At 40.8% G+C, this 25,263-nt stretch overlaps 1 protein-coding gene across 3 annotated transcripts in view; it reads right to left on the minus strand.

The window, feature by feature from the left end:
* The window catches only part of magi2a (membrane associated guanylate kinase, WW and PDZ domain containing 2a), a 139,033-nt gene that overhangs the window by 32,430 nt on the left and 81,340 nt on the right, over nucleotides 1–25,263 (minus strand). For all 3 annotated transcript variants that reach the window (XM_057854160.1, XM_057854161.1, XM_057854162.1), the window contains exons 3-6: nucleotides 8,517–8,636; nucleotides 5,979–6,203; nucleotides 5,381–5,576; nucleotides 258–337 (exon numbers count right to left, since the gene is read on the minus strand). In XM_057854160.1, coding sequence (XP_057710143.1) covers nucleotides 258–337; nucleotides 5,381–5,576; nucleotides 5,979–6,203; nucleotides 8,517–8,636 — 621 coding nt within the window. The remainder of the gene's footprint in view (nucleotides 1–257; nucleotides 338–5,380; nucleotides 5,577–5,978; nucleotides 6,204–8,516; nucleotides 8,637–25,263) is intronic.

Raw genomic sequence — 25,263 nt, forward strand, 5'->3', positions numbered from 1 at the left:
GACCGCGCAGTGCGCTTCATCGGTCGGCCACCTTGTTAAATTTAGCACCGGAGAAACCATCTCAATGCTCTTGAACACTACGTGACAAAAGGTCATCAGTCAGGGACGGCGAGGAAGGACCGCGCAGACAGGCGTGTGTGGGCGGTTGGATTACGCGCCGTCACACCGAGAATAAAGAATTCTTTGTAACGCCACTTCATCTTGACCCCCGAGTACATAAATAGGTGTTTGTATGAGCGCGCGCGCGTTGAACTAACCGTCCTCCTTGCACTCCTCGGGCGGTTTGGCCTTCTTAGCCAGCCTCGGGTCCAACCACGACGTGGTCTTGGTGTTGTGGCTGCGCAAAAAAAGGACAAATCACAAGAAGTGAGCGAGTGAGAGAGAGGGAGGATGTGTGAATAGTGAGAGAGCGAGGAAAAAAAAAAAAAAAAGAGGGTAGGAGGGAGGTTGGCGGAGTCTTAATTGAGTGGCTGGAACGCTTTAGTGAATAGAAGAAAGAAAAATAGCGATCGATACTTTTAATTTGCTGGCGGCTCTCGTTATAGCACAATGCGGATGGAGTGGGACATTTTGGAAAAGAATCAAAATGCTCATTAAATACAATATAACAGGAAAAATGGGCTTTATTCAGTAATAAGGGGAAGAAAAACAGTTATCAAACAAATGCTGGGGAAATAAAGTGAATTATGATAATTAGATTTAAACATCGATTACAAAATTATGATTAAAAAAACATCTCAAAAGGAGAAAACATATACAAAACTGCATTTAAAATATTTCAAAAAGTAACCACACCATAATATATTAAAATAATAAATACTTCAGTCTATATCAGGGGTCCCCAAACTAAGGCCCGCGGGCCGAATACGGCCCGCCGCCACATTTGGTCCGGCCCCAGAACAATTTGTTTTCGTTTTTGTCAATAGTGTTATTTATTTCCTGGCTTTTTTCTGTGAAGAACCGAGAGGGGGTTATTTGGTTATTATCTATTAATAGTGTTATTATATTATATCATATTATATTATATTTTGGGTTGTCAAACGATTAAAATTTTTAATCGAGTTAATCAAAGCTTAACAATTGAACAATTATTATTATTATTTTTTTTTTGTTTTTGTTTTTGCCAATAGTGTTATTTATTTCCTGGCTTTTTTCTGTGAAGAACCCAGAGGGGGTTATTTGGTTATTATCTATTAATAGTGTTATATTATATTATATTATATTATATTTTGGGCTGTCAAACGAAAATAAATTTTTAATCGAGTTAATCACAGCTTAAAAATGAATTAATCGTAATTAATCGCAATCCAAACCATCTATAAAATAGGCCATATTTTTCTGTAAATTATTGTTGGAATGGAAAGATATGACACAAGACGGATATATACATTCAACATACTGTACATAAGTACTGTAATAGTTTATTAGAACAATAAATCAACAAGATGGCATTAACATGATTAACATTCTGTTAAAGTGATCCATGGATAGAAAGACTTGTAGTTCTTAAAAGATAAATGTTAGTACAAGTTATAGAAATGTTCTATTAAAACCCCTCTTAATGTTTTCGTTTTAATAAAATTTGTAAAATTTTCAAACAATAAACAAACTAGTAGCTCGCCATTGTTGATGTCAATAATTACACAATGCTCATGGTGCTGAAACCCATAAAATCAGTCGCACCCAAGCACCAGCAGAGGGTGACAAAACACCAAAAAAACAAGTAACAAGTTCACATGAGCCTGAGCTGTCATTTTAATCTGTTTGAGCGGGGCATGTGCGTGAATTGCGTCAAATATTTTAACGTGATTAATTTAAAAAATTGCCGCCCGTTAACGCAATAATTTTGACAGCCCTATATATTATATCATATTATTATTTTTATTTTATTTACTTTTGTTCCGTGAAGAATTCAGAAAGGGTTATTTGATTGTGGCTTTCAGAAAAACAATTTTTACATTTAGGCACTCCTGCGATCGTCACACTTTTTCTGTTACAAACTGACCCGGCCCCTCATCAGAGTAGGAAAAAGTTATGTGGCCCTCACAGGAAAAATTTTGGGGACCCCTGGTCTATATGATCTTAGTTTTTTTAGTATATGGCGGAAAACACAGACAAGACTGAAAAAGCAGTTTCTGCTCTTGCACTCCTCTTTAAAAGAAACTGCTGTATTTGAAGCCAAAACAACTGTTGTGTTTGATAGAACAACATGTCTTTATGCTGCCATAGCAGATTCATGGCGCATTAAGCCCCTGAACTATTTTAAATTTGTCCGTTTTACCCCGAAAACCCCCGTTTACAGATCTCGCGCAACCGCTTTTGTTTCAATCCAGCCATAAAACGAAGGTAATTAATTCTATTTATTATTCAAAATGTCTGTCGTTTTTAGCTTAGAATCATTAATTGATGTCTCATATTTCGTTTAAAAAAATAAACGACTTTAAAAAATTATTCACTCACATATTTTAAACTTTTAAACAATTTATATCACAATGAAAAAAATGGCGTCTGTAAAAACAGTCACGGATATCTACCTCATAACTATCGCTTAATTGTATTTTTTTTTGTTACTGTCGCATTTTCTCCGATATGTGAGATAATAAATAATCGACCCAAACAACAAAAATTTGAAAAAAAAAAAAAAAGTTTAAAAGGTGTAAATACAGTTGTGGTCAAAAGTTTACATACACTTGTGAAGAACATAATGTCATGGCTCTCTTGAGTTTCCAGTTATTTCTACAACTCTTGATTTTTCTCTGATAGAGTGATTGGAACAGATACTTCTTTGTCACAAAAAACATTCATGAAGTTTGGTTTTTTTATGACTTTATTATGGGTCAACAGAAAAAAGTGACCAAATCTGCTGGGTCAAAAATATACATACAGTAGAGCTAATATTTGGTAACATGTCCCTTGGCCGTTTTCACTTCAATTAGGCGCTTTTGGTAGCCATCCACAAGCTTCTGGCAAGCTTCTGGTTGAATCTTTGACCACTCCTCTTGACAGAATTGGTGCAGTTCAGTTAAATTTGATGGCTTTCTGACATGGACTTGTTTCTTCAGCATTGTCCACAAGTTCTCGATGGGGTTTTGGGAAGGCCATTCGAAAACCCTAATTCTAGCCTGATTTAGCCATTCCATTACCACTTTTGATGTGTGTTTGGGGTCATTGTCCTGTTGGAACACCCAACTGCGCCCAAGACCCAATCTTCGGGCTGATGACGTTAGGTTATCTTGAAGAATTTGAAGGTAATCCTCCTTCTTCATTATCCCATTTACTCTCTGTAGAGCACCAGTTCCATTGGCAGAAAAACAGCCCCACAGCATACTACTACCACCACCGTGCTTGACGGTAGGCATGGTGTACTTGGGGTTAAAGGCCTCACCTTTTCTCCTCCAAACATATTGCTGGGCATTGTGGCCAAACAGCTCGATTTTTGTTTCGTCTGACCACAGAACTTTTCTCCAGAAGGTCTTATCTTTGTCCATGTGATCAGCAGCTAACTTCAGTTAAGCCTTAAGGTGCCGCTTTTGGAGCAAGGGCTTCCTTCTTGCACGGCAGCCTCTCAGTCCATGGAGATGCAAAACACGCTTGACTGTGGACACTGACACCTGTGTTCCAGCAGCTTCTAATTCTTGGAAGATCTGCTTTTTGGTGATTCTCGGTTGAATCTTCACCCTCCTGACCAATTTTCTCTCAGCAGCAGGTGATAGCTTGCGTTTTCTTCCTGATCATGGCAGTGACAAAACAGTGCCATGCACTTTATACTTACAAATAATTGTTTGCACTGTTGCTCTTGGGACCTGCAGCTGCTTTGAAATGGCTCCAAGTGACTTTCCTGACTTGTTCAAGTCAATGATTCGCTTTTTCAGATCCATGTATGTATATTTTTGACCCAGCAGATTTGATCACTTTTTTCTGTTCACCCATAATAAAGTCAGAAAAGAACCAAACTTCATGAATGTTTTTTGTGACAAAGAAGTATCTGTTCCAATCACTCTATTGGAGAAAAATCAGAGTTGTAGAAATAACTGGAAACTCAAGAGAGCCATGACATTATGTTCTTCACAAGTGTATGAAAACTTTTGACCACAACTGTATATGAAAAAGAAACTCTCGACCACTTGATGTCTGCAATTTCTGCATCGCGACCCTTGTTAAATTACCATGTTTCACCCATAAAATCCCCCCAAAATCCAGCTGTGGCCATTCACAGCTGTGTCTTGACACTCAGTGATACATGCTACATGGAGTTTTTGGATCGAAACAAGGTAAGCACTCGATAATATCTTGTTAAAAGTAGGGCTGTCAAAATTATCGCGTTAACTGGTGGTAATTATTTTTCAAATTAATCACGTTAAAATATTTGACGCAATTTACGCACAAATGCCCCGCTCAAACAGATTAAAATGACAGCAAAGTGAAATGTATACTTGTTGTGTTTTTCTGAGTTTTAGCGCCCTATGCTGGCGCTTGGGTGCGACTGATTTTATAGGCTTCAGCACCAATGAGCATTGTGTAAGTAATTAATGACATCAACAATGGCGGGCTACTAGTTTATTTCTTGTTGAACATTTTACAAATTTTATTAAAACGAAAACATGAAGAGGGGTTTTAATATAAAATTTCTATAACTTGTACTAACATTTATCTTTTAAGAACTACAAGTCTTTCTATCCATGGATCGCCTGAACAGAATGTTAATCATGGTAATGCCATCTTGTTGTTTTATTGTTATAATAAACATATACAGTACTTATGTATCGTATGTTGAATGTATATATCAGTCTTGTGTCTTATCTTTCCATTCCAACAATAATTTACAGAAAAATATGGCATATTTTATAGATGGTTTGAATTGCGATTAATTACGATTAATTAATTTTTAAGCTGTAATTAACTCAATTAAAAATTTTAATCGTTTCACACCCCTAGTTAAAAGTCATGGCGTCTGTAATTCTGCTCTCACTTGCTCTCGCCTCAAGATAGGGTTTGCTGTATAAAAAAAAAAAAAAAAATGTAAATGCCCTGCTGTTCAAAATTTTTATTCCCCCAGAAAATTGAGATTTTAAGCTTTCCAATGATGTATCACATATGCATATCGGACAATTTTGAAAGTTGGCTAAGTTGGGGGTTTCAGAGTTTTCCGCCATATATAAAAAAAAACAAACATTTATACCACTTCCTATCACAGAAAAGAACATGAGTGGGTGGGCTTGGGAGTACAATTCTATCATAAGATTTTAAACAAATATGAGTCTTTTATCAATGTATTTATGCCTTGTGTTAAATCCCTTCAGATTATATCAAGAAACCCATGTAAATCTGCTCCCAATATCTCCAGAAAGAGTAAAAAAGGTGTCCTCAATGTGTCACTCACTCAATGAAGTAGACTTCTCCTTTCTCTGTGTACGCCATTTCCCAGTTGTCAGGTAGCGGGCCCAGCTCGTCGCCCTCCCCCAACTTGGGCACGACGCCGATTTTCGGGGAGCGGCCCGGGTCCGCTTCAGCCGGGGCATCTCCTCTCTGTGGCGTGGCGTCACCCGCCGCGCTCTTGTCGTCATATTCACTCGAGTCTGCGGAGCCCAAAAAAGTGCGACTTATAGTCCAGAAAATTCGGGAGCTCAAATTAAGATAGAACGTTCCTCCTCGTTCGAATGGTTTGGACGTCTTTCGCCGTGAACACATTGAACATTAAACGCGGAAGGACTAACCTTGCTTTAGTTCTTTGTGGTAAAACCAAAACTTCATTGTTGAAAAAGTGGCAAAAAGAAAACAAAAGAAAAAAAGGTCCGACCGCATTCACTCATGAACTGCAAGTGAACGCCTCGTGGATGTAAAAAGCAGCTTAGACAGGTCACAGGACCCCAGTGAGGTTCTGGCTTTAGAACCACCACCAAAAAAAAAAACCTCTTAATGCCTTTTTTTATGACCCTCCCTTCATGTGATGCTTGCGTATCAACAAAATAAAACCTGACCTGGCGTGAGGGCGACGCCGTTGCCGTTGACAACGACGGGCTTCTCCTCTTCCTCCTCCTCGGGTGGCTCCACGCTGGCTTTTTCCATGTCGCTGAGCGACTTGTTGCGCTTGCGTTTGCCCTCCGAGCTGGCAGTGGCGCCCGGTCGCAGCGGCGGCCGATCCGTTACATTTAGCGAGGGATCGACGGGGTCCACGGGAGGTTTGGGCGTGCCGTAAAAGTTATCTGCAAGCACAATTTAAGCTCCTCTATTGTTAAATGTCAACTTACAAAAAAATAAAAACTGCGATATCTGCAAATATCGTATCGGATCATCATATAATTGATGATATACACATGTAGACGAAATGAACTAAATGGCTGCCATTAAAAACAGTGGAGCAACACGTGTAGACAGATACAGTGGGGAAAAAAATTATTTAGTCAACCACCAATTGTGCAAGTTCTCCCCTAATTGAAAAGATTAGAGAGGCCTGTAATTGCCAACGTGGGTAAACCTCAACCATGAGAGACAGAATGTGGAAAAAAAAACAACTGAAAATCACATTTTTAAAGATTTTAAAAATCATACATTTTTTTAACTTTTTGGGAGAAGTAATTTGTAACTGTAATTAATTACTTTTTTTACAGTAAGATTAACAACACTGTTGGGGACCCCTGCCCTGGAAGATTGCGGAGGACGTGGGAAGCTGCTCCCTAGACTGGCTGCGGAAGTCCTGGAAATGGAAAGTTCAGTGCTATGCTATCGCTAAGATTGTGTCCATATTTGACAACTCCCCAAATGGAAGGATGGACTGATGAGGAAAATATTATGTGACCCGAAGTGAATTAGCACATTATACCTTATGATAAATTCAATCCGGGTCAAAGGGCGGAATGATGGGAGAAAATATTATTATGCCTTTGTGATGTATGATTGCCTCTGTGACCTAGATTGTAACAACTTGTTATTGTTTTTCACCTTGGGTTCCATAGTTAGGAGGGAAACTCACGTGATAACTTGTTTTGCACCAAAGTACGCGCTTGGGTTCCATAGCACGGAGGGAATCTCACGAGATAACTTGATTTGCACCATAGTACGCGCCTGGGTTCCATAGTTAGGAGGGAATCTCACGAGATAACTTAAATAAACATTCTACTTTAACCGCTGGGAGCCTCAACTGGGGGGGAATCTCATACCCTTGGGGGGGGGGGTCTCACGAGTTCGGGTGGTGCGTTTTCGTGAGGGCGAGGAGTGGCCACCCGTGCCCCGTGTCAGACGTGCCTATAAGAGTCGGGAGATTCCCCAACCCCCCCGGAGTCTGCCAGAGGATTACGTACGGGTCGCTTGGCTTTGTTCCTTTGCCGGAGCGTTGGCTCCCCACTCATTTGTCACCGTAAGTGATTTTCATTGTTAAGGAACAGTTTGTTGTGCTGTAACGGTAACACGGGGATTCTGGGATTGACAAACTAGATCTAACTAGATCTAACGTCATCATTACCACTTGTTCTTGTTTTTGATTTGTGTTTATTTGCTCTTGTGGGATTGTAATCAGTAAATCTAATTTATTCTGCATTTTCTAATCAATAAACATCGTCTATTGAGCAAAAGTGTGCTGGTTGCTGACTCACTGCGAACCCGGAAATTTCGGAAAACAATGTACTTTATTTGTTAAATTATAATGACCGAGGCAGGGGCTTCCTAGACAGAGCTGGACTATGCAGAGGCGTAGCAAGGGTCCATGCGGGCCCCAAGCAGCAAGCAACATGGGGCCCTTCGAGCATGTGCAAGTAAGGGGGACAGTTGGACTTGGAGCAATAGCATATTTCATAAAAGTATAATAACGCCTCGGTCTCAGAGAGTGCTTTTTAGGACATTCAAAGTGCCCGACTTTTACTACATTAGGACATGAAACTACAGTAACATAGTACACTCACCGCTGTCTTGCTTCCTTTTCTCCTCTTCTGCTTTTTTCTTTTCTTTTGTCGCTTCCAGAAGGATAACTTCTCTTCATTTTGGATTTACGCAAATTTAAAAAAAGCCAAATCGCCGCTCACTCTGAGTCACGTGAGGGAGGGGGGGGGGGGGGGGTGTAAAGTGAGTGAAGGAGCCCCTTCAGGGAACTCAGACACAAGGCTTTCACTGGCACTGTCGCACTTGTCGCTGCAACAGTGCAGTAAAGCTGCGTGTGCTAAATATGTTGGTCCTCTGGGGGCCCCTGCTTGCTGCAATTGCCTGGTTTGCCTAATGGGACGCGACGCCTCTGGGACTACGACCACCTCTGTGAAATTGGCCCCCCATCAGATGCAAATTTATGCCCATCGTTTGTGCTGGTCTGTTTCGTTTGTGAGATATTTATAAATCTTTAATGGGTCAATCTGAGGTCAACCAGCCCCCCATTTTGATGAAACATGGCTCAAAACGGTGTCTATCGTTTTTTTGTTTGTGCTGCAACAGTTTTGTAGATATTCAGCTTTTAATTTGTGGTGATGACGTTACGCTAGAACCAAGTCATTCCCAATACGAGTCCGAAGAAACCGTATGTTTGCTTTGCTCACCTTCATATGTTCCGCTCTCTAGCAAGGCTCCGCTTTTCTCCAATTCCAGAAAGCGCCGCACGCTGACGAAATGATAGTCCACCCCGGAGACCTCGCCTTCCTTGGGCCGCCTGGTGGTACCTGCGGGCGACGAGCCAAAAGAGATCTCAGAAGAGCCGTTAAGACGAAAGATTAGAACGTGGCGTGTCTGCAATGCATCAAGCATTAAGTGCTTGTCGTGCTTTTGTCCTTTTTGCCTCCAAGAATAAAAAACCTTAAACGCGCGGGGGAAGAAAATCACTTAAGAGAGAGGTCAATACAGAAGAAACAATTGTCATTGCAATTATTGTTTCGACATATGCAGAAAAAACCTGGCAACAAGAACATGTTTAATTTTGCTTCTTCTGATTCCCCCAGTGCTTTAAAGCCTCTGTTTTGGGTGTCCAAAAAGTGTCAGCAGGGTCCATTGTACGGCGAGTAATCCCGCCATTAGCCAATTAGGAAGTGAGGGGCAGCCCTAATGCCCCGGCATTAGCGCCACGGATTAACAGGCGGACAAACGCGCCCGCAGAGGCTGCGCTCGACGGGCCCGAAAGCTGCTTTCTTTGCACTTTGCCGGCCGCTGCGCTTATTGGCAGATTTCGCCCATGATTCGGAGTGGGGACTTTAATCAAATGTGATTATATATCATTTATGGGGCTGGTAATAAAAGGAAAAAAATCCAGCGAGCGGAGAAGTCGTTTTAGCGACCTCATGATAAAAAGCTAATTCCGTCAAAACGGCGAAGAGATCAGAGAAAAGATCGGAAGTAGATTGACAAAACTGTCGCTTGATGATGACATCATTGTGTGGTTTTGGGGTTGAATTTTTCGACTCCAACTATCTCATTTTGAATTGCGCTCTTGCTCGTTGACAATCATGCTAACTCTTTAAAAACATTTTTGTTAGTTCTGATGATGCACAATAGTTTTACGTTTTCAGTTTTTATTTCATTTCACCATAATGTTTATTCAATTCTAGTTTTCGTCATTTCATCAACCTTGCGAATCAGCATACATCAACAACGCCACTGAAACAATGTTGAAATCTACCATTGGTGTTGTTATCGTCAACGGTGACGATCACGGAAATATTTCGTTGACGAACATTTTTTTCGTGACTATGACAAGCTAAAAATATGTCTTGTGTGACTAAAACGTAACGAGACGGATGCCAGTTTTCGTCTGACGAGATGAGACGAAAATTAGCCATAGTTTCTGTCATAAGTTCACAATGTGTGACTTTTTCTTATATACAGTGGGATGAAAAACTATCTGAACCTTTTGGAATTTCTCGCATTTCCGCCTAAAATCGCCATCAGATGTGATATGATTTTTGTCAAAATCACACAGATGAAAAAACTATCTGGTGTAAATCACCCAAACATTTACAGGTTTTCAGATTTTAATGAGGATAGTATGCAAACAATGACAGAAAGGAGGGAAAAATAAGTAAGCGAACCATCACATTTAAATATTTTGTGCCCCCCCCACCCCCCTTTGGCAGCAATAACATCAACCAGACGCTTCCTGTAGCTGCAGATCAGTCTGGCACATCGATCAGGACTCTTTTTGGCCCATTCTTCTCTTCATAACTGCTGTAGTTGAGTCAGATTCCTGGGATGTCTGGCATGAATCGCTGTCTTTAGGTCATGCCACAGCATCTAAATGGGGTTCAAGTCTGGACTTTGACTTGGCCACTCCAGAACGTGTATTTTGTTTTCTGAAACCATTCTGAAGTTGATTTACTTCGTTTTAGATCATTGTCTTGTTGCAGCATCCAGCCATCTTTTAAGCTTCAACTGTCTGACAGACGGCCTCAGGTTTTCCTGCAAAACATCCTGATAAACGTTTGAATTCGTTCTTCCATTAAGGATTGCAAGTTGTCCAGGCCCTGAGGCATTAAAACAGCCCCAAATCATGATGCTCCATCCACCATGCTTCACGGTGGGGAATGAGGTGTTGATGTTGATGAGCTGTTCCATTTTTCCTCCACACATGATGTTGTGTGTTACTCCCACACAATTCAACTTTGGTTTCGTCAGTCCACAAAATATTCTGCCAAAACGTCTGTGGAGTTTCCAAGTGCCTTTATGCGAACATTAAACAGACAACAACGTTTTTTCAGACAGCAGTTGCTTTTTCCGTGGATTCCTCCCATGAACACCATCCTTGGCCATAGTTTTACAAAGAGTTGATGTGTGCACAGAGATATTGGACTGTGCCAGTGATTTCTTTAAGTCTTGAGCAGACACCCTTGGGTTCTCTTTTACCTCTCTGAGTATTCTGCGCTGAACACTTGGCGTCATCTTTAGAGGACAGACACTCCGTGGTAGAGAAGCAACAGTGCCAAACTGTTTCCATTTGTAGACAACTTCTCTGACTGTCAATTGATGAACATCCAGACTTTTAGAGTTGATTTTGTAGCCTTTCCCAGCTTTATACAAATCAACAATCCTTGATCGCAGGTCTTCAGACAGCTCTCTTAACCGAGCCATGATGCACATCAGACAAGGCTTCTCATCAAGACAATTCTTACCAGGTGTGTGTTTTATAGTGGGCAGGGCAGCTTTAAACCACTCATTAGTGATTGGGCTCACACCTGACTTAAATTGTTTGGTCAAAATTGGTTGTAATTGCTCTTTATTTCTCCTTAGGCAGTGGCTTCCCTTCTGTCATTGTTTGCATGCTATCCACATTAAAATATGAAAACCTATAAATGTTTGAGTGGTTTTAGTTAAAGCAGACATTGTTTTCACTATTTTCATCTTCGTGATTTTGATAAAGATCAGATCACATTTGATGGTGATTTTATGCAGAAATTCCAAAAGGTTCAGATACTTTTTCATATCACTGTATGTGTAGTTAGCACACATCGTGGTAGTGTTTGGTCGTGTCACTCATGTGACGTTTTTTTTCCCTATCTTAGCTAGATATGACATGTTATTTTAGGATTTAAAAGATCTGAGTGATCATCAATGCAACTTGTATTAGCAGAGCGTTAGCATTAGCATTCCCTTTTAGCGTCGTGAGTGTTGTCTTAAACTTTTGGAAAACTTGTAGTTCAATTGAAAATGATGCACCGTTTTCCTACTGAGTGTGTATTTTCATCATAAAGATGGTCATGCCCTTGGAGACAATACAATTACAGTGGGGCAAATTAGTATTTAGTCAACAACCAATTGTGCAAGTTCTCCTACTTGAAAAGATTAGAGAGGCCTGTAATTGTCAACATGGCTAAACCTCAACCATGAGAGACAGAATGTAGAAAAAAAAAACAAAATCACAAGTTTTGATTTTTAAAGAATTTATTTCCAAATTTGAGTGGAAAATAAGCATTTGGTCAGCTACAAACAAGCAAGATTTCTGGCTGTCAAAGAGGGATAACTTCTACTGAGGTCTAACGAGGGTCCACTCATTACTTGTATTAATGGCACCTGTTTTAACTCATTATCGGTATAAAAGACACCTGTCCACAACCCCAGTCAGTCACACTCCAAGACCAAAGAGCTGTCGAAGGACACCAGAGACAAAATTGTAGACCTGCTTTAGGCTGGGAAGACTGAATCTGCAATAGGTAAAACGCTTGGCGTACAGAAATCAACTGTGGGAGCAATTATTAGAAAATGGAAGACATACAAGACCACTGATAATCTCCCTCGATCTGGGGCTCCATCCAAGATCTCACCCTGTGGCGTCAAAATGAGAACAAGAACGGTGAGCAAAAATCCCAGAACCACACGGGGGGACCTTGTGAATGACCTACAGAGAGCTGGGACCACAGTAACAAAGGCTACTATCAGTAACACAATGCACCACCAGAGACTCAAATCCTGCACTGCCAGATGTGTCCCCCTGCTAAAGAAAGTACACGTCCAGGCCCGTCTGCAGTTAGCTTGAGAGCATTTGGATGATCCAGAAGAGGACTGGGAGAATGTGTTATGGTCAGATGAAACCAAAATAGAGCTTTTTGGTAGAAACCCAGGTTCTCGTGTTTGGAGGAGAAAGAAGAACACCATACCCACTGTGAAGCATGGGGGTGGAAACATCATGCTTTGGGGCTGTTTTTCTGCAAAGGGACCAGGACGACTGATCTGTGTAGAGGAAAGAATGAATGGGGCCATGTATCGAGAGATTTTGGGTGAAAATCTCATTCCATCAGCAAGGGCATTGAAGATGAGACGTGGCTGGGTCTTTCAGCATGACAATGATCCCAAACTCACAGCCAGGGCAACAAAGGAGTGGCTCAGTAAGAAGCATTTCAAGGTCCTGGAGTGGCCTAGGCAGTCTCCAGATCTCAACACCATAGAAAATCTGAGGATGAGGAGGGGTGAGGAGGGAGTTGAAAGTCCGTGTTGCCCAAAGACAGCCCCAAATCATCACTGCTCTAGAGGAGATCTGCATGGAGAAATGGGCCAAAATACCAGCAACAGTGTGTGAAAAGCTTGTGAAGAGTTACAGAAAACATTTGCCAACAAAGGGTACATAACAAAGTATTAAGATGAACTTTTGGTATTGACGAAATACTTATTTTCCACCATGATTTGCAAATAAATTATTTAAAAATTAAAGTGATTTTCTGTTTTTTTTTTTCACTTTCTGTCTCTGATGGTTGAGGTTTAGCCATGTTGACAATTACAGGCCTCTCTAATATTTTCAAGTGGGAGCCCTTGCACAATTTGCGGTTGACTAAATACTTACTTGCCCCACTGTATGACTAATAAGTATTTTCGTCCAAAAGACGAAGACGAAAATTTAAAGGGCTGCCAAAAACAACACTGTCTACCAACACGAGTCCCAATATGTCGCTCAACTCATTAGTGCGAGCTAGTCATGTCATTAAAACCCGTTTTATTCATGTTTCCGCTTGATAAAACGCACTCGGGGTGTTTTGTTCTCGGCGTGCTACCGTTTCTCGCGGCTTGTCGCCTCACATTAACGCACCGGATGCCCTTTGCGTGACAAACGTAACTTTTTTCTTCCACAAAACTTCCACGCAACTGGTACGTAACAGCCGTCTGCACCGGCAAGTAGGGCGCCGCACAATGAGAACTAACCTAGCGCCGTGTCATCTTTTCAACGCCGAACCGAGCGAGGTCTCCTTGTCCTTGGTAAGATTTGAAAGGCTCCTTTCATCGCACCCCCGCCATCAAAAAAAGGCCGCGCTCTGTTGAGAGACTCTCCATGATTCAGAAATGAACACTGTCGCTGCCAGAGGACCCGAACGGGCGAGAGAGCGAGCGAGATTGCGGACGGCTGATGTCATGAGTTTGGTTTTAGAAGCAGGGCGGGAGGAAAAGGGAGGGCGCCGGAGTACACGGCAGGACAGGAACGTGCCGCTGTGTCAGCCTAATCCTGCCTGCGACGCTACATTAGCGCACAATGACACAATCTGTTCACCCCAGTGGTGAAATTTCAGGTTGAAGCGTCGAATTTTCTTCTCACACGTCACACAACAAGACCACATCATCATCATGGGAACATCTTGGTACCTCACGATACGATAGGGTTTGCGATACAAAGCTCACGATAACGATGATCTGACGATATGGCGATACAACGACTATCGATACACTGGTCAGGAAATCATTCTAGGAGATTCTAAAAATAACTAATAAACAGAAAAACAAGCTCCTGCTGTGAATTGGAATGAGTTTATCACTAGTAGACGTCCAATCCATTTGAACTGGGAGGGTGGCCCTCCCACTTCAAACCAATTGAACGTCTATGGCCGCCAGTGGCAGCCAATGCCAGGTAATGAGGTAATTTTGACCCATTTAAGGTCATTTACCTGTTGATTTTCAGTTACTTCTTGTTGATTTTGGGGTATTTTATGGGTCACTTCTAGAGATGTCCTGATTGATCGGCATCCCGATCGATCGGGTCCGATCACGTCATTTTCAAAGTATCGGAATCGGCAAAAAAATATCGGACATGCCTTTTTTAAATATATATATATATATATTTTAATTAAATCGTTTTCTAATTGTATTTAACGTTACAGACGTAATATGTTTCACTCATCCAGAGTCTTTAGTTTAGGCATAAGGTAGGGTTATCAAATTTATCCCGAAAACGGCGGTAATTAATTTTTTTAAAGATGTATCACGTTAAAATATTAAACGCAATTAATGCATGCGCTGCACGGCCCACTCACGCATTGTTGCGCTCAATCTGTAATGGCGCCGTTTAACCAATATAGAGAGCTAAAATGCAGCGTAAAATGAGTAGAGTGAATTTTGGCAGCCTTTGGAGCCTTTTTTTAATTGGCTAAAGCCTTACAATCCTTCTCCCTACAGTTAGAAATATCGTGGGAAGCAATGTGGGGAAGCAAGGTAGTAATTGATCTTTTTCTTAACACCCTATGTTATTTCCCAACGCAGAGAAGATATATCAATTGGTAGCACTACGCACAGTCATGGTTGCACTTCCCATCATGTATTTGGGCATGGCTACAGTATCATTTACTGAAAGCTCAACAAATACACTAGATGGCAATATTTAGTCACAATATACAAAGTCACATTTATCCTTTAAGAATTACAAGTCTTTCTATCCGTGGATCCCTCTCACAGAAAGAATGTTAATAATGTAAATGCCATCTTGAGGATTTATTGTCATAATAAACAAATACAGTACTCACGTACTGTATGTTGAATGTATATATTCGTCCGAGTTTTATTCATTTTTTTCTTAATGCATTTCCAAAATGTATATGATCGGGGAAAATTATCGGGAATGATTAGAATTGAATCGGGAGCAAAAAAAAGCAATCGGATCGGGAAATATCGGGATCGGCAGATACTCAAACTAAAACGATCGGGATCGGGAGCAAAAAAACATGATCGGACCAACTCACTTCCTTTTTATTTTGCGTTACAGAACAGGAAGTGACCTGGGAATCAGCCAAATGAATAGGCAGTGACTCAAACTCAGTGTTGGGAATAACGCCGTTATAAATAACGCGTTACATCACGGCGTTGTTTTTTCAGTAACGGGGTAATCTAACTAATTATTTTTTCCACCGTTACAACGCCGTTACCGTTACCGACGGTCAAAAGCGGTGCGTTACTTACTCTGAATAATTTGAAGAAAGTATCAGCTGATAGCCGTAGTGAGTCTACTCTGCTCTGTTTATTTGTCATCCAAGATTTGGGGTGCGTTCAGGTTCGAGAATAACGCACGTACTTCTTTTGACTCCAGTCTGTTTGTCCCTGCTCATTCAATTAGACAATGCTTTCCAAAGCTTGCTAACGTTACTGTGTTTGCTACACCTGAATGCTAGCCTCGTTCCCATCCCCCACTGTCAGCCAGCAAGAATACTACTTCCATCTTGAGGACGGCAGACACTTTGAGGGTGACGGGCGGAGTAGGGGGACGAGGCTACCTGGATAGGTGCGATGGAAGTGATTGTGTTTGGCTGAGGGTTAGAGTCATGTGTCATGGTAAGCCAATCAGAGCCGGTGTTTTCACACACAAACCGGAACAGTGCGTACGGCAAACACACACATGCAAAACAGATGCAGAGGGATATGATGGCAGAGCATTCAGAGGAAAATTTGTCCTTAATGAGGGGGAGATATAAACACTATTTCAAGTCAAAATACTTGTACTGTAGGCTTTGTCTACTTGACCAGTTGTCTCGGGTTGTGAGAGTTAGATTTAATTGATTAAACCCACTTTATATTGTTTACTGCTGATTGTTATTTTATTATATTGTTTAGTGTTTATTTTTGTTGCACTTCAAGTGTAGGATAAATCTGTTGCTAGTGAGGTGCAATAAATATGACAAGGTTCTATAACACAACTACCTGTCTGTTCTTCTCTATTTAACTGACTCGAATACTTCTCAGAAAATTTCAAATTCTTTGACATACAACTTCTTTTTAAAGTAACGGAAATAGTTCCTTTCCCTGGTAACTAGTTTACTTTTACTATAGAGTAATTCAGTTACTAACTCAGTTACTTTATGGAAGAAGTAGTGAGTAACTATAACTAGGGTTGTTCCGATCATGTTTTTTTGCTCCCGATCCGATCCCGATCGTTTTAGTTTGAATATCTGCCGATCCCGATATTTCCCGATCCGATTGCTTTTTTTTGCTCCCGATTCAATTCCAATCATTCCCGATAATTTTTCCCGATCATGTACATTTTGGCAATGCATTAAGAAAAAAATGAATAAAACTCAGACGAATATATACATTCAACATACAGTACATAAGTACTGTATTTGTTTATTATGACAATAAATCCTCAAGATGGCATTTACATTATTAACATTCTTTCTGTGAGAGGGATCCACGGATAGAAAGACGTGTGACTTTGTATAATGTGACTAAATATTGCCATCTAGTGTATTTTTTGAGCTTTCAGTAAATGATACTGTAGCCATGCCCAAATGCATGATGGGAAGTGGAATCATGACTGTGCGTAGTGCTACCAATTGAGAGATCTTCTCTGCGTTGGGAAATAACATAAGGTGTTAAGAAAAAGATCAACTGCTACCTTGCTTCCCATGATATTTCTAAATGTAGGGAGAGGGACTCTAAGGGTTTAGCCAATTAAAAAAAGGCTCCAAAGGCTGCCAAAATTCACTCTACTCATTTTATGCTGTCTTTTATCTCTCTATATAGGTAAAATGGCACCATTACAGATTGAGCGTGACAATGCGTGAGTGGGTCGTGCAACGCATGCATTAATTGCGTTAAATATTTTAACGTGATACATTTTTAAAAAAATGAATTACCGCCGTTATCGGGATAAATTTAATCACCATACCTTAAGCCTAAACTAAAGATTCTGGATGAGTGTCACGGATTATGTCTGTAACGTTAAATACAATTAGAAAACGATCTAATATATATATATATATATATATATATTAAAAAAGGCATTTTTTTGCCGAGTCCGATACTTTGAAAATGACATGATCGGACATCTCTAAAATAACTAATTACTTTTTTATAGTAAAGTGCCCAACACTGCTCAAACTCAACAGGAAACGACCTGAAAATGCTCTAAAATGAACAGCAAGTGACCTGTAAATGCCCTGAAAATCTGACAATGACTGTGAATGCTCTTGTTTCGAATGAACGAACGATCCCAGTCTAAATGGACTGGGTGTCGAGCACCGTCAACGCAGCCTTAGAGTTGACTGAGACACTATTATGGTGGAAGATTTTAGTAGCTAGTAACTTGTTGTTTCCTTTTTTTTTAATTGACACCTTTTTAAAACGATATCTCGATTCTTGCAGGAGCATAATGATAACCTTTTGGGATAGAAAGTATCACGATATATCACCATTTCGATATTTTGTCACACCCCTACTTGCCCGAGTCCAAAACTCCCTTTAGACTGAGACAAGAGCTAGATTTTTGTGAGTCCAGACAGAGACTTAAAGACAAACCAGAACTCATCCAGACCCTGAAAATGTTTAGAGACCAGTCTGGATGACCACACTGCCGTTAAACCGCAATAGACTTTCGTCGTCAATGCCAACGATTAAAGTTAATAGCATATTTTGAGAAAAAAAACTAAAAACTACACTTTAGTTTTAGTCTATGTTTAGCTCCATTGTTTCTTATGCAAACATCCATCAGGTTTGACAGTGACGGGCTGTAATTGTTCCTCTTCAACAATCTGCGGACTGCAGACGCAAGAACGCGGCGTCCTCCATAAACTCATTTGGCAGCTTCCCGAAAGGCGTCTTTTGTCACCCGCCGATACAAAGTGCCCATTAAGTCAATATCCAATTACGAGACCCGCTGCCTGGCCCATCCCACCCGCCAACTATATATGCACGATAGCTCGGGACGGCGAACAGGGGGGAAAAAAAATCCCTGGCGAAATGCTGCTGGCAGCGCTTGACTCGCTTTAATTGGATCCTTTTAAGAGGGTTCGCGATGGCCAATGGCGGAGGGTCAATACTAGATTTTGGGCAAAAGTCATACACAGTATGGAGTAATAGAAACTTGATGGAATAATGCTCCTGTGTATACTGTAGTTTGGATAATATTCTTATGAAAGACCTTTTATCACATACTAGTACATACAGTGTGGCAAATAAGTATTTAGTCAACCACTAATTGTGCAAGTTCTCCCACTTGAAAATATTAGAGAGGCCTGTAATTGTCAACATGGGTGAACCTCAACCATGAGAGACAGAATGTGGAAAAAACACCCAGAAAATCACATTGTTTGATTTTTAAAGAATTTATTTGCAAATAATGGTGGAAAATAAGTATTTGGTTAAAACCAAAAGTTCATCTCAGTACTTTGTTATGTACCCTTTGTTGGCGATAACGTAAGCAAAACATTTTCTGTAACTCTTCACAAGCTTTTCACACACTGTTGCGGTTATTTTGGCCCATTCCTCCATGCAGATCTCCTCTAGAGGAGTGATGTTTTGGGGCTGTCGTTGGGCAACACGGACTTTCAACTCCCACCACAGCTTTTCTATGGGGTTGAGATCTGGAGACTGGCTAGACCTTGAAATGCTTCTTACGAAGCCACTCCTTTGTTGCCCTGGCTGTGTGTTTGGGATCATTGCCATGCTGAAAGACCCAGCCCCGTCTCATCTTCAATGCCCTTGCTGACGGAAGGAGATTTTCACTCAAAATCTCTTGATAAATGGCCCCATTCATTCTTTCCTTTACACAGATCAGTCGTCCTGGTCCCTTTGCAGAAAAACAGCCCCAAAGCATGATGTTTCCACTCCCATGCTTCACAGTGGGTATGGTGTTCTTTGGATGCAATTCAGTATTCTTTCTCTTCCAAATACAAGAACCTGTGTTTCTACCAAAAAGTTCTATTTTGGTTTCATCTGACCATAACACATTCTCCCAGTCCTCTTCTGGATCATCCAAATGCTCTCTAGTGAACCGCAGATGGGCCTGGACGCATACTTTCTTCAGCAGGGGGACATGTCTGGCAGCGCAGGATTTGAGGCGGTGCATTGTGTTACTGATAGTAGCCTTTGTTACTGTGGTCCCTGCTCTCTGTAGGTCATTTACTAGGTCCCCCCGTGCGGTTCTGGGATTTTAGCTCACCGTTCTTGTTATCATTTTGACGCCACGGGGTGAGATCTTGCATGGAGCCCTAGATCAAAGGAGATTATCAGTGGTCTTGTATGTCTTCCATTTTCTAATAATTGCTTCCACAGTTGATTTCTTTATACCAAGCGTTTTACCGATTGCAAATTCAGTCTTCCCAGCCTGGTGCAGGTCTACAATTTTGTTTCTGGTGTCCTTCTACAGCTCTTTGATCTTGGCAGTAGTAGAGTTTGGAGTGTGACTGACTGAGGATGTGGACAGGTGTCTTTTATACCGATAAAGAGTTAAAACAGGTGGCATTAATACAGGTAACGAGTGGAGCCTCCTTTGTTGACAGCCAGAAATTTAGCTTTTTTTGTAGGTGACCAAATACTTATTTTCCACTCTAATAAATTCTTTAAAAATCAAACAATGATTTTCTGTTTTTTCCAAATTGCACTTTTGGCAATTTGGTCTTCTAACTCACTTGTACAAATTACGCCAAACCCGTACAACTTGACAGGGATGTACATAATCCATTGATTTCCCAAAATAGGAGGGAAGAACAATTGTCAATGTGTAGACAGATGAGCAACGGGAGGGATTTCGCAGCCATTAATTTCTAGCACTTGTGATGGCGATTAGAAAGAACCAATCAAATGAATAATATATGTCTATAGGCACTCCATCACAAGGATGACAGTGGAATCATAAGCGGCTTAATAATACGGGCCGGAAGAGAGAGGGTGGGAATGTGACACTACCGATGCGGCAGACATGACAGATTGGAGGTGACACTTCATAACCCCCCCCCAAAAAAAGTACATTTGTTTACTCCAGAAAGTGGATTTGTGACGGGCCTAGTCATGAAGACGGATCAGTCCGCCCTTAAAAAGTGACGGGGTAGAAAGTCACATTCACACGCCGACACACTCTCCGCTCCGCATTCCCGTCGGGTTATGATGTCGAGCATAAAACATAAGGCGGCGTGAAATCACCCGTGCGACCATCTGCCCGCGGCTTCATTAAATACACTTGATTACATTGGATTTGCATGCGCGGACTGCGCGGGAGAGGGGCAACAATAGTGGGCGGAACCCGATGGAACGCCGCGCTAATGATCGCGGAGTGAACGGCGTGAAAAGGTCAGCGGTCTTAAATTGCCGCGATCAACAGAAGAAGCAACAGAAAGTCGCTCGTGCAACAGGTTCGGTCGATTACAGTAGTGCTGCAACGATTCATCGATTAACTCGAGTAATTCGATTAGAAAAAAGCTTCAAATCGAATTTTGCTGCTTCGAGGATTAGTTAAGTGGCGCTGTAATTAGAGATGTCCCGATCACGTCATTTTCAAAGTATCGGAATCGGCAAAAAAATATCGGACATGCCTTTTTTTAATATATCTATATATTTTTTAATTAAATCATTTTCTAATTGTATTTAACGTTACAGACATAATATGTTACACTCATCCAGAGTCTTTAGTTTTGGCTTAAGGTAGGGTTGTCAAATTTATCCCAATTATGGCGGTAATTAATTTTTTGAAAATGTATCACGTTAAAGTATTTAACGCAATTAATGCATGCGCTGCACGACCCATTCACGCAGTGTCGTGCTCAATCTGTAATGGCGCCGTTTTACCTATATAGAGAACTAAAAGGCAGCGTTAAATGAGTAGAGAATTTTGGAAGCCCTTGGAGCCTTTTTTTTTTTTAATTGGCTAGAGCCTTACAATCCCTCTCCCTACGATTAGAAATATCGTGGGAAGCAATGTAGGGAAGCAAGGTAGTAATTGATCTTTTTCTTAACACCATATGTTATTTCCCAACGCAGAGAAGATATATCAATTGGTAGCACTACGCAGTCACGGTTCCATTTCCCATCATGTATTTGGGCATGGCTACAGTATCATTTACTGAAAGCTCAACAAATACACTAGATGGCAATATTTAGTCACAATATACAAAGTCACATTTGTCCTTTAAGAATTACAAGTCTATCTATTCGTGGATCCCTCCCACAGAAAGAATGTTAATAATGTAAATGCCATCTTGAGGATTTATTGTCATAATAAACAAATACAGTACTTATGTACTGTATGTTGAATGTATATATTCGTCCGAGTTTTATTCATTTTTTTCTTAATGCATTGCCAAAATGTATATGATCGGGAAAAATTATCGGGAATGATTGGAATTGAATCGGGAGCAAAAAAAAGCAATCGGATTGGAAGCAAAAAAACATGATCGGAACAACCCTAGCTGTAATGGTTTGTTTCGAAAGTTTTTGCATTTACTTTTACCGTTTTGGGTGGACACACTGCCCTCAAGTGGCAACAGTTAATATGACAACTAATCTCACATGGCAGGATTCAGGTACTCCCTGTTAAGACCAACATAAGGTTGTAAATGTTTGCATTCGTAATTTAGTTTAGAGGTTTATTCAGCAGTTTTTATGGAAATATGTCTTTGAACGGTCTTTTAAGAGCATTGTGAAAAAGAAGGATTTTATAGCATATTTAAGCTAGCGGACTTTGGTATTTATTGCTTGTGAAATGAAATTGCAATTCTGCATAGTTTGAAAAAACACTAATTTTTCTATTTTGAATTGGCATTGAATGCTCTTTTGAAAGAGCAATGTTCTTCAAGCCTTTGTTTAAAATTTCCTAAAAGTTATTCTGCAACACAGTGAATGTTCCTAATGCGATTACTTGATTATTCAAACTAACTAAATGATAGATTAATCAATGACATGAATAAACAAATAGTTGCAGCCTGAGATGAAAGATTTTAACTCATTCTGCGCCATTGATATTGATAGACAAACATGCTAGTTTAATACAAGCAGAGGCTCTAAGATTGAGCCCTGTGGAGCTCCTTTGATTTATCATCGCAAGGTTTATTGTTTTGGTTACAAATGTCGGTTTTGCACCCAAAAAAAAATTATTTTAATTTTAAAATTTCATCCAAAGTCTTATTCCCTCATTAGCTTCCTATTTTTTTTATCCATCTGCGATTGTAACTATCTTTTATTTTAGACATGCATCAAAATTACTGGCGCCTTATTTTGTCGACAGCCAGTGCATCGTAGTCCACTTTAAACATATTTTAATACTAGTGCGGTGTCACTGCACAGCTTGCTACATTAAAACCATCAAGTACATTTAAATCCGTGCGGGAATACGCACCAACACGAGTCCCAAAAGAGGTACACTAACACCAAGTGTGTGTGTTCGGAGATAACCGTGCAGCCCCGCAGCTCAGCTTAGTGTTCACCTATCTCGCGCCGACCCAGCGAGAAGCCAAGCGAAGCCACTTATCGCGGACCCTCAGAGCGCCGCATCCTTCAACGACAACAACGCTGGGCATAAAAAAAAAAACTGACTAAAAGAAGAAGAGGGAATATAAACCCCTGGTAGAAAATGATGTTTTGCAGATGCAAAATTCCATGTCCTCGATGTCGGGTAGCGGGGTTGGCGCGAGCAAGGGTTGTGTTGGAGATAATCCGCGGAATATTAACGTCTCGACGAGTGATCCGGGAGGAGTCATTACCGGCTGTATTTGAATGCACTTGAAAAAGGAACAAGTTGCTCTCTTGCTTCGTTCGGAAGAAAAATCATCAGACAATCAAATCCATGAATCATCTTTCGGTTCAGCTAATAAGTTAATTTGCTAATAAAAAACAAGAATAGCACCCTGACCTCTGCCTAAGAAGCCAAATTCGATTGGACCCTGTGACCTTTGACCTCATGAACCCAAAATTGACTCACCGTTTCAGATTCAAAATAATCCTGCAAGTTTGATTATAACCTCTTTATTCGTTCTTGGTTATTGCGAAATTTTCTGAACTCCGTGACCTTTAACCTCATGACCCCTAAATTTAATCACCACCTCTGTTTCCTATCACAACCATCCCCATCCTGCAAGTTCCATTAATCCCTTTATTAGTTCCTGAGTTATCTTAAACACGATCATACAACCGGACACATGTAACCAAAACAATAAGCTCTGCCTTCTTTACGTTGTTCATACAGTGGGGCAAATAAGTATTCTACTACTTGAAAAGATTAGAGAGGCCTGTAATTGTCAGCGTGGGTAAACCTCAACCATGAGAGACACTGTGGGAAAAAAAACAGAAAATCACATTGTTTGATTTTTAAAGAACTTATTTCCAAATTAGAGTGGAAAATAAGTATTTGGTTACCTACAAACAAGCAAGATTTCTGGCTGTCAAAGAGGTTTAACTTCTAACGAGGTCTAACGAGGCTCCACTTGTTACCTGTATTAATGGCACCTGTTTCAACTCATCTGTATAAAAGACACCTGTCCACAATCTCAGTCAGTCACACTCCAAACTCCACTATGGCCCAGACCAAAGAGCTATTGAAGGGCACCAGAGACAAAATTGTAGACCTGCACCAGGCTGGGAAGACTGAATCTGCAATAGGTAAAACGCTTGGTGTAAAGAAATCAATTATTAGAAAATAGAATACATACAAGACCGCTTATAATCTCCCTCGATCTGGGGCTCCATGCAAGATCCCACCCCGTGGCGTCAAAATGATAAGAACGGGGAGCAAAAATCCCAGAAGCACACGGGGGGACCTAGTGAATGACCAACAGAGAGCTGGGACCACAGTAACAAAGGCTACTATCAGTAACACAATGCGCCGCCAGGGACTCAAATCCTGCACTGCCAGATGTGTCCCCCTGCTGAAGCCAGTCCAGTCCAGGCCCATCTGTGATTCGCTAGAGAACATTTGGATGATCCAGAAGAGGACTGGGAGAATGTGTTATGGTCAGATGAAACCAAAATATAACTTTTTGGTCGAAACACAGGTTCTCGTGTTTGGATGAGAAAGAATACTGAATTGCATCCGAAGAACACCATACCCACTGTGAAGCATGGGGGTGGAAACATCATGCTTTGGGGCTGTTTTTCTGCAAAGGGACAAGGACAACTGATCTGTGTAAAGGAAAGAATAAATGGGGCCATGTATCGAGAGATTTTGAGGGAAAATCTCCTTCAATCAGCAAGGGCATTGAAGATGAGAGGTGGCTGGGTCTTTCAGCATGACAATGATCCCAAACACACAGCCAGGGCAACAAAGGAGTGGCTTCGTAAGAAGCATTTCAAGGTCTTGGAGTGGCCTAGACAGTCTCCAGATCTCAACCTTATAGAAAATCTGTGGAGGGAGTTGAAAGTCCGTGTTGCCCAACGACAGCCCCAAAACATTTCTGCATGGAGGAATGAGCCAAAATACCAGCAACAGTGTGTGAAAAGCTTGTGAAGAGTTACAGAAAACGTTTGGCCACCGTCATTGCCAACAAAGGGTACATAACAAAGTATTAAGATGAACTTTTGGTATTGACCAAATACTTATTTTCCACAATGATTTGCAAATAAATTCTTTAAAAATCAAACAATGTGATTTTCTGGGTGTTTTTTCCACATTCTGTCTCTCATGGTTGAGGTTTACCCACGTTGACAATTACAGGCCTCTAATATTTTCAAGTGGGTGAACTTGCACAATTAGTGATTGACTAAATACTTATTTGCCCCACTGTATCTTTGCTTATTTTCAGTGTTCTAAGTGTTAACATACCTAAGTAAATGTAGTTAATCTAAAAATATCCCCTTCAGAGGCTTTTAGAAAAGATTCTGAGCAAATTATTCTTCACAATTCAAAGTTTGACTGCC

This window comes from Corythoichthys intestinalis, chromosome 13 (assembly GCF_030265065.1).
Source record: "Corythoichthys intestinalis isolate RoL2023-P3 chromosome 13, ASM3026506v1, whole genome shotgun sequence".
NCBI classification, from domain to species: Eukaryota; Metazoa; Chordata; class Actinopteri; order Syngnathiformes; family Syngnathidae; genus Corythoichthys; species Corythoichthys intestinalis.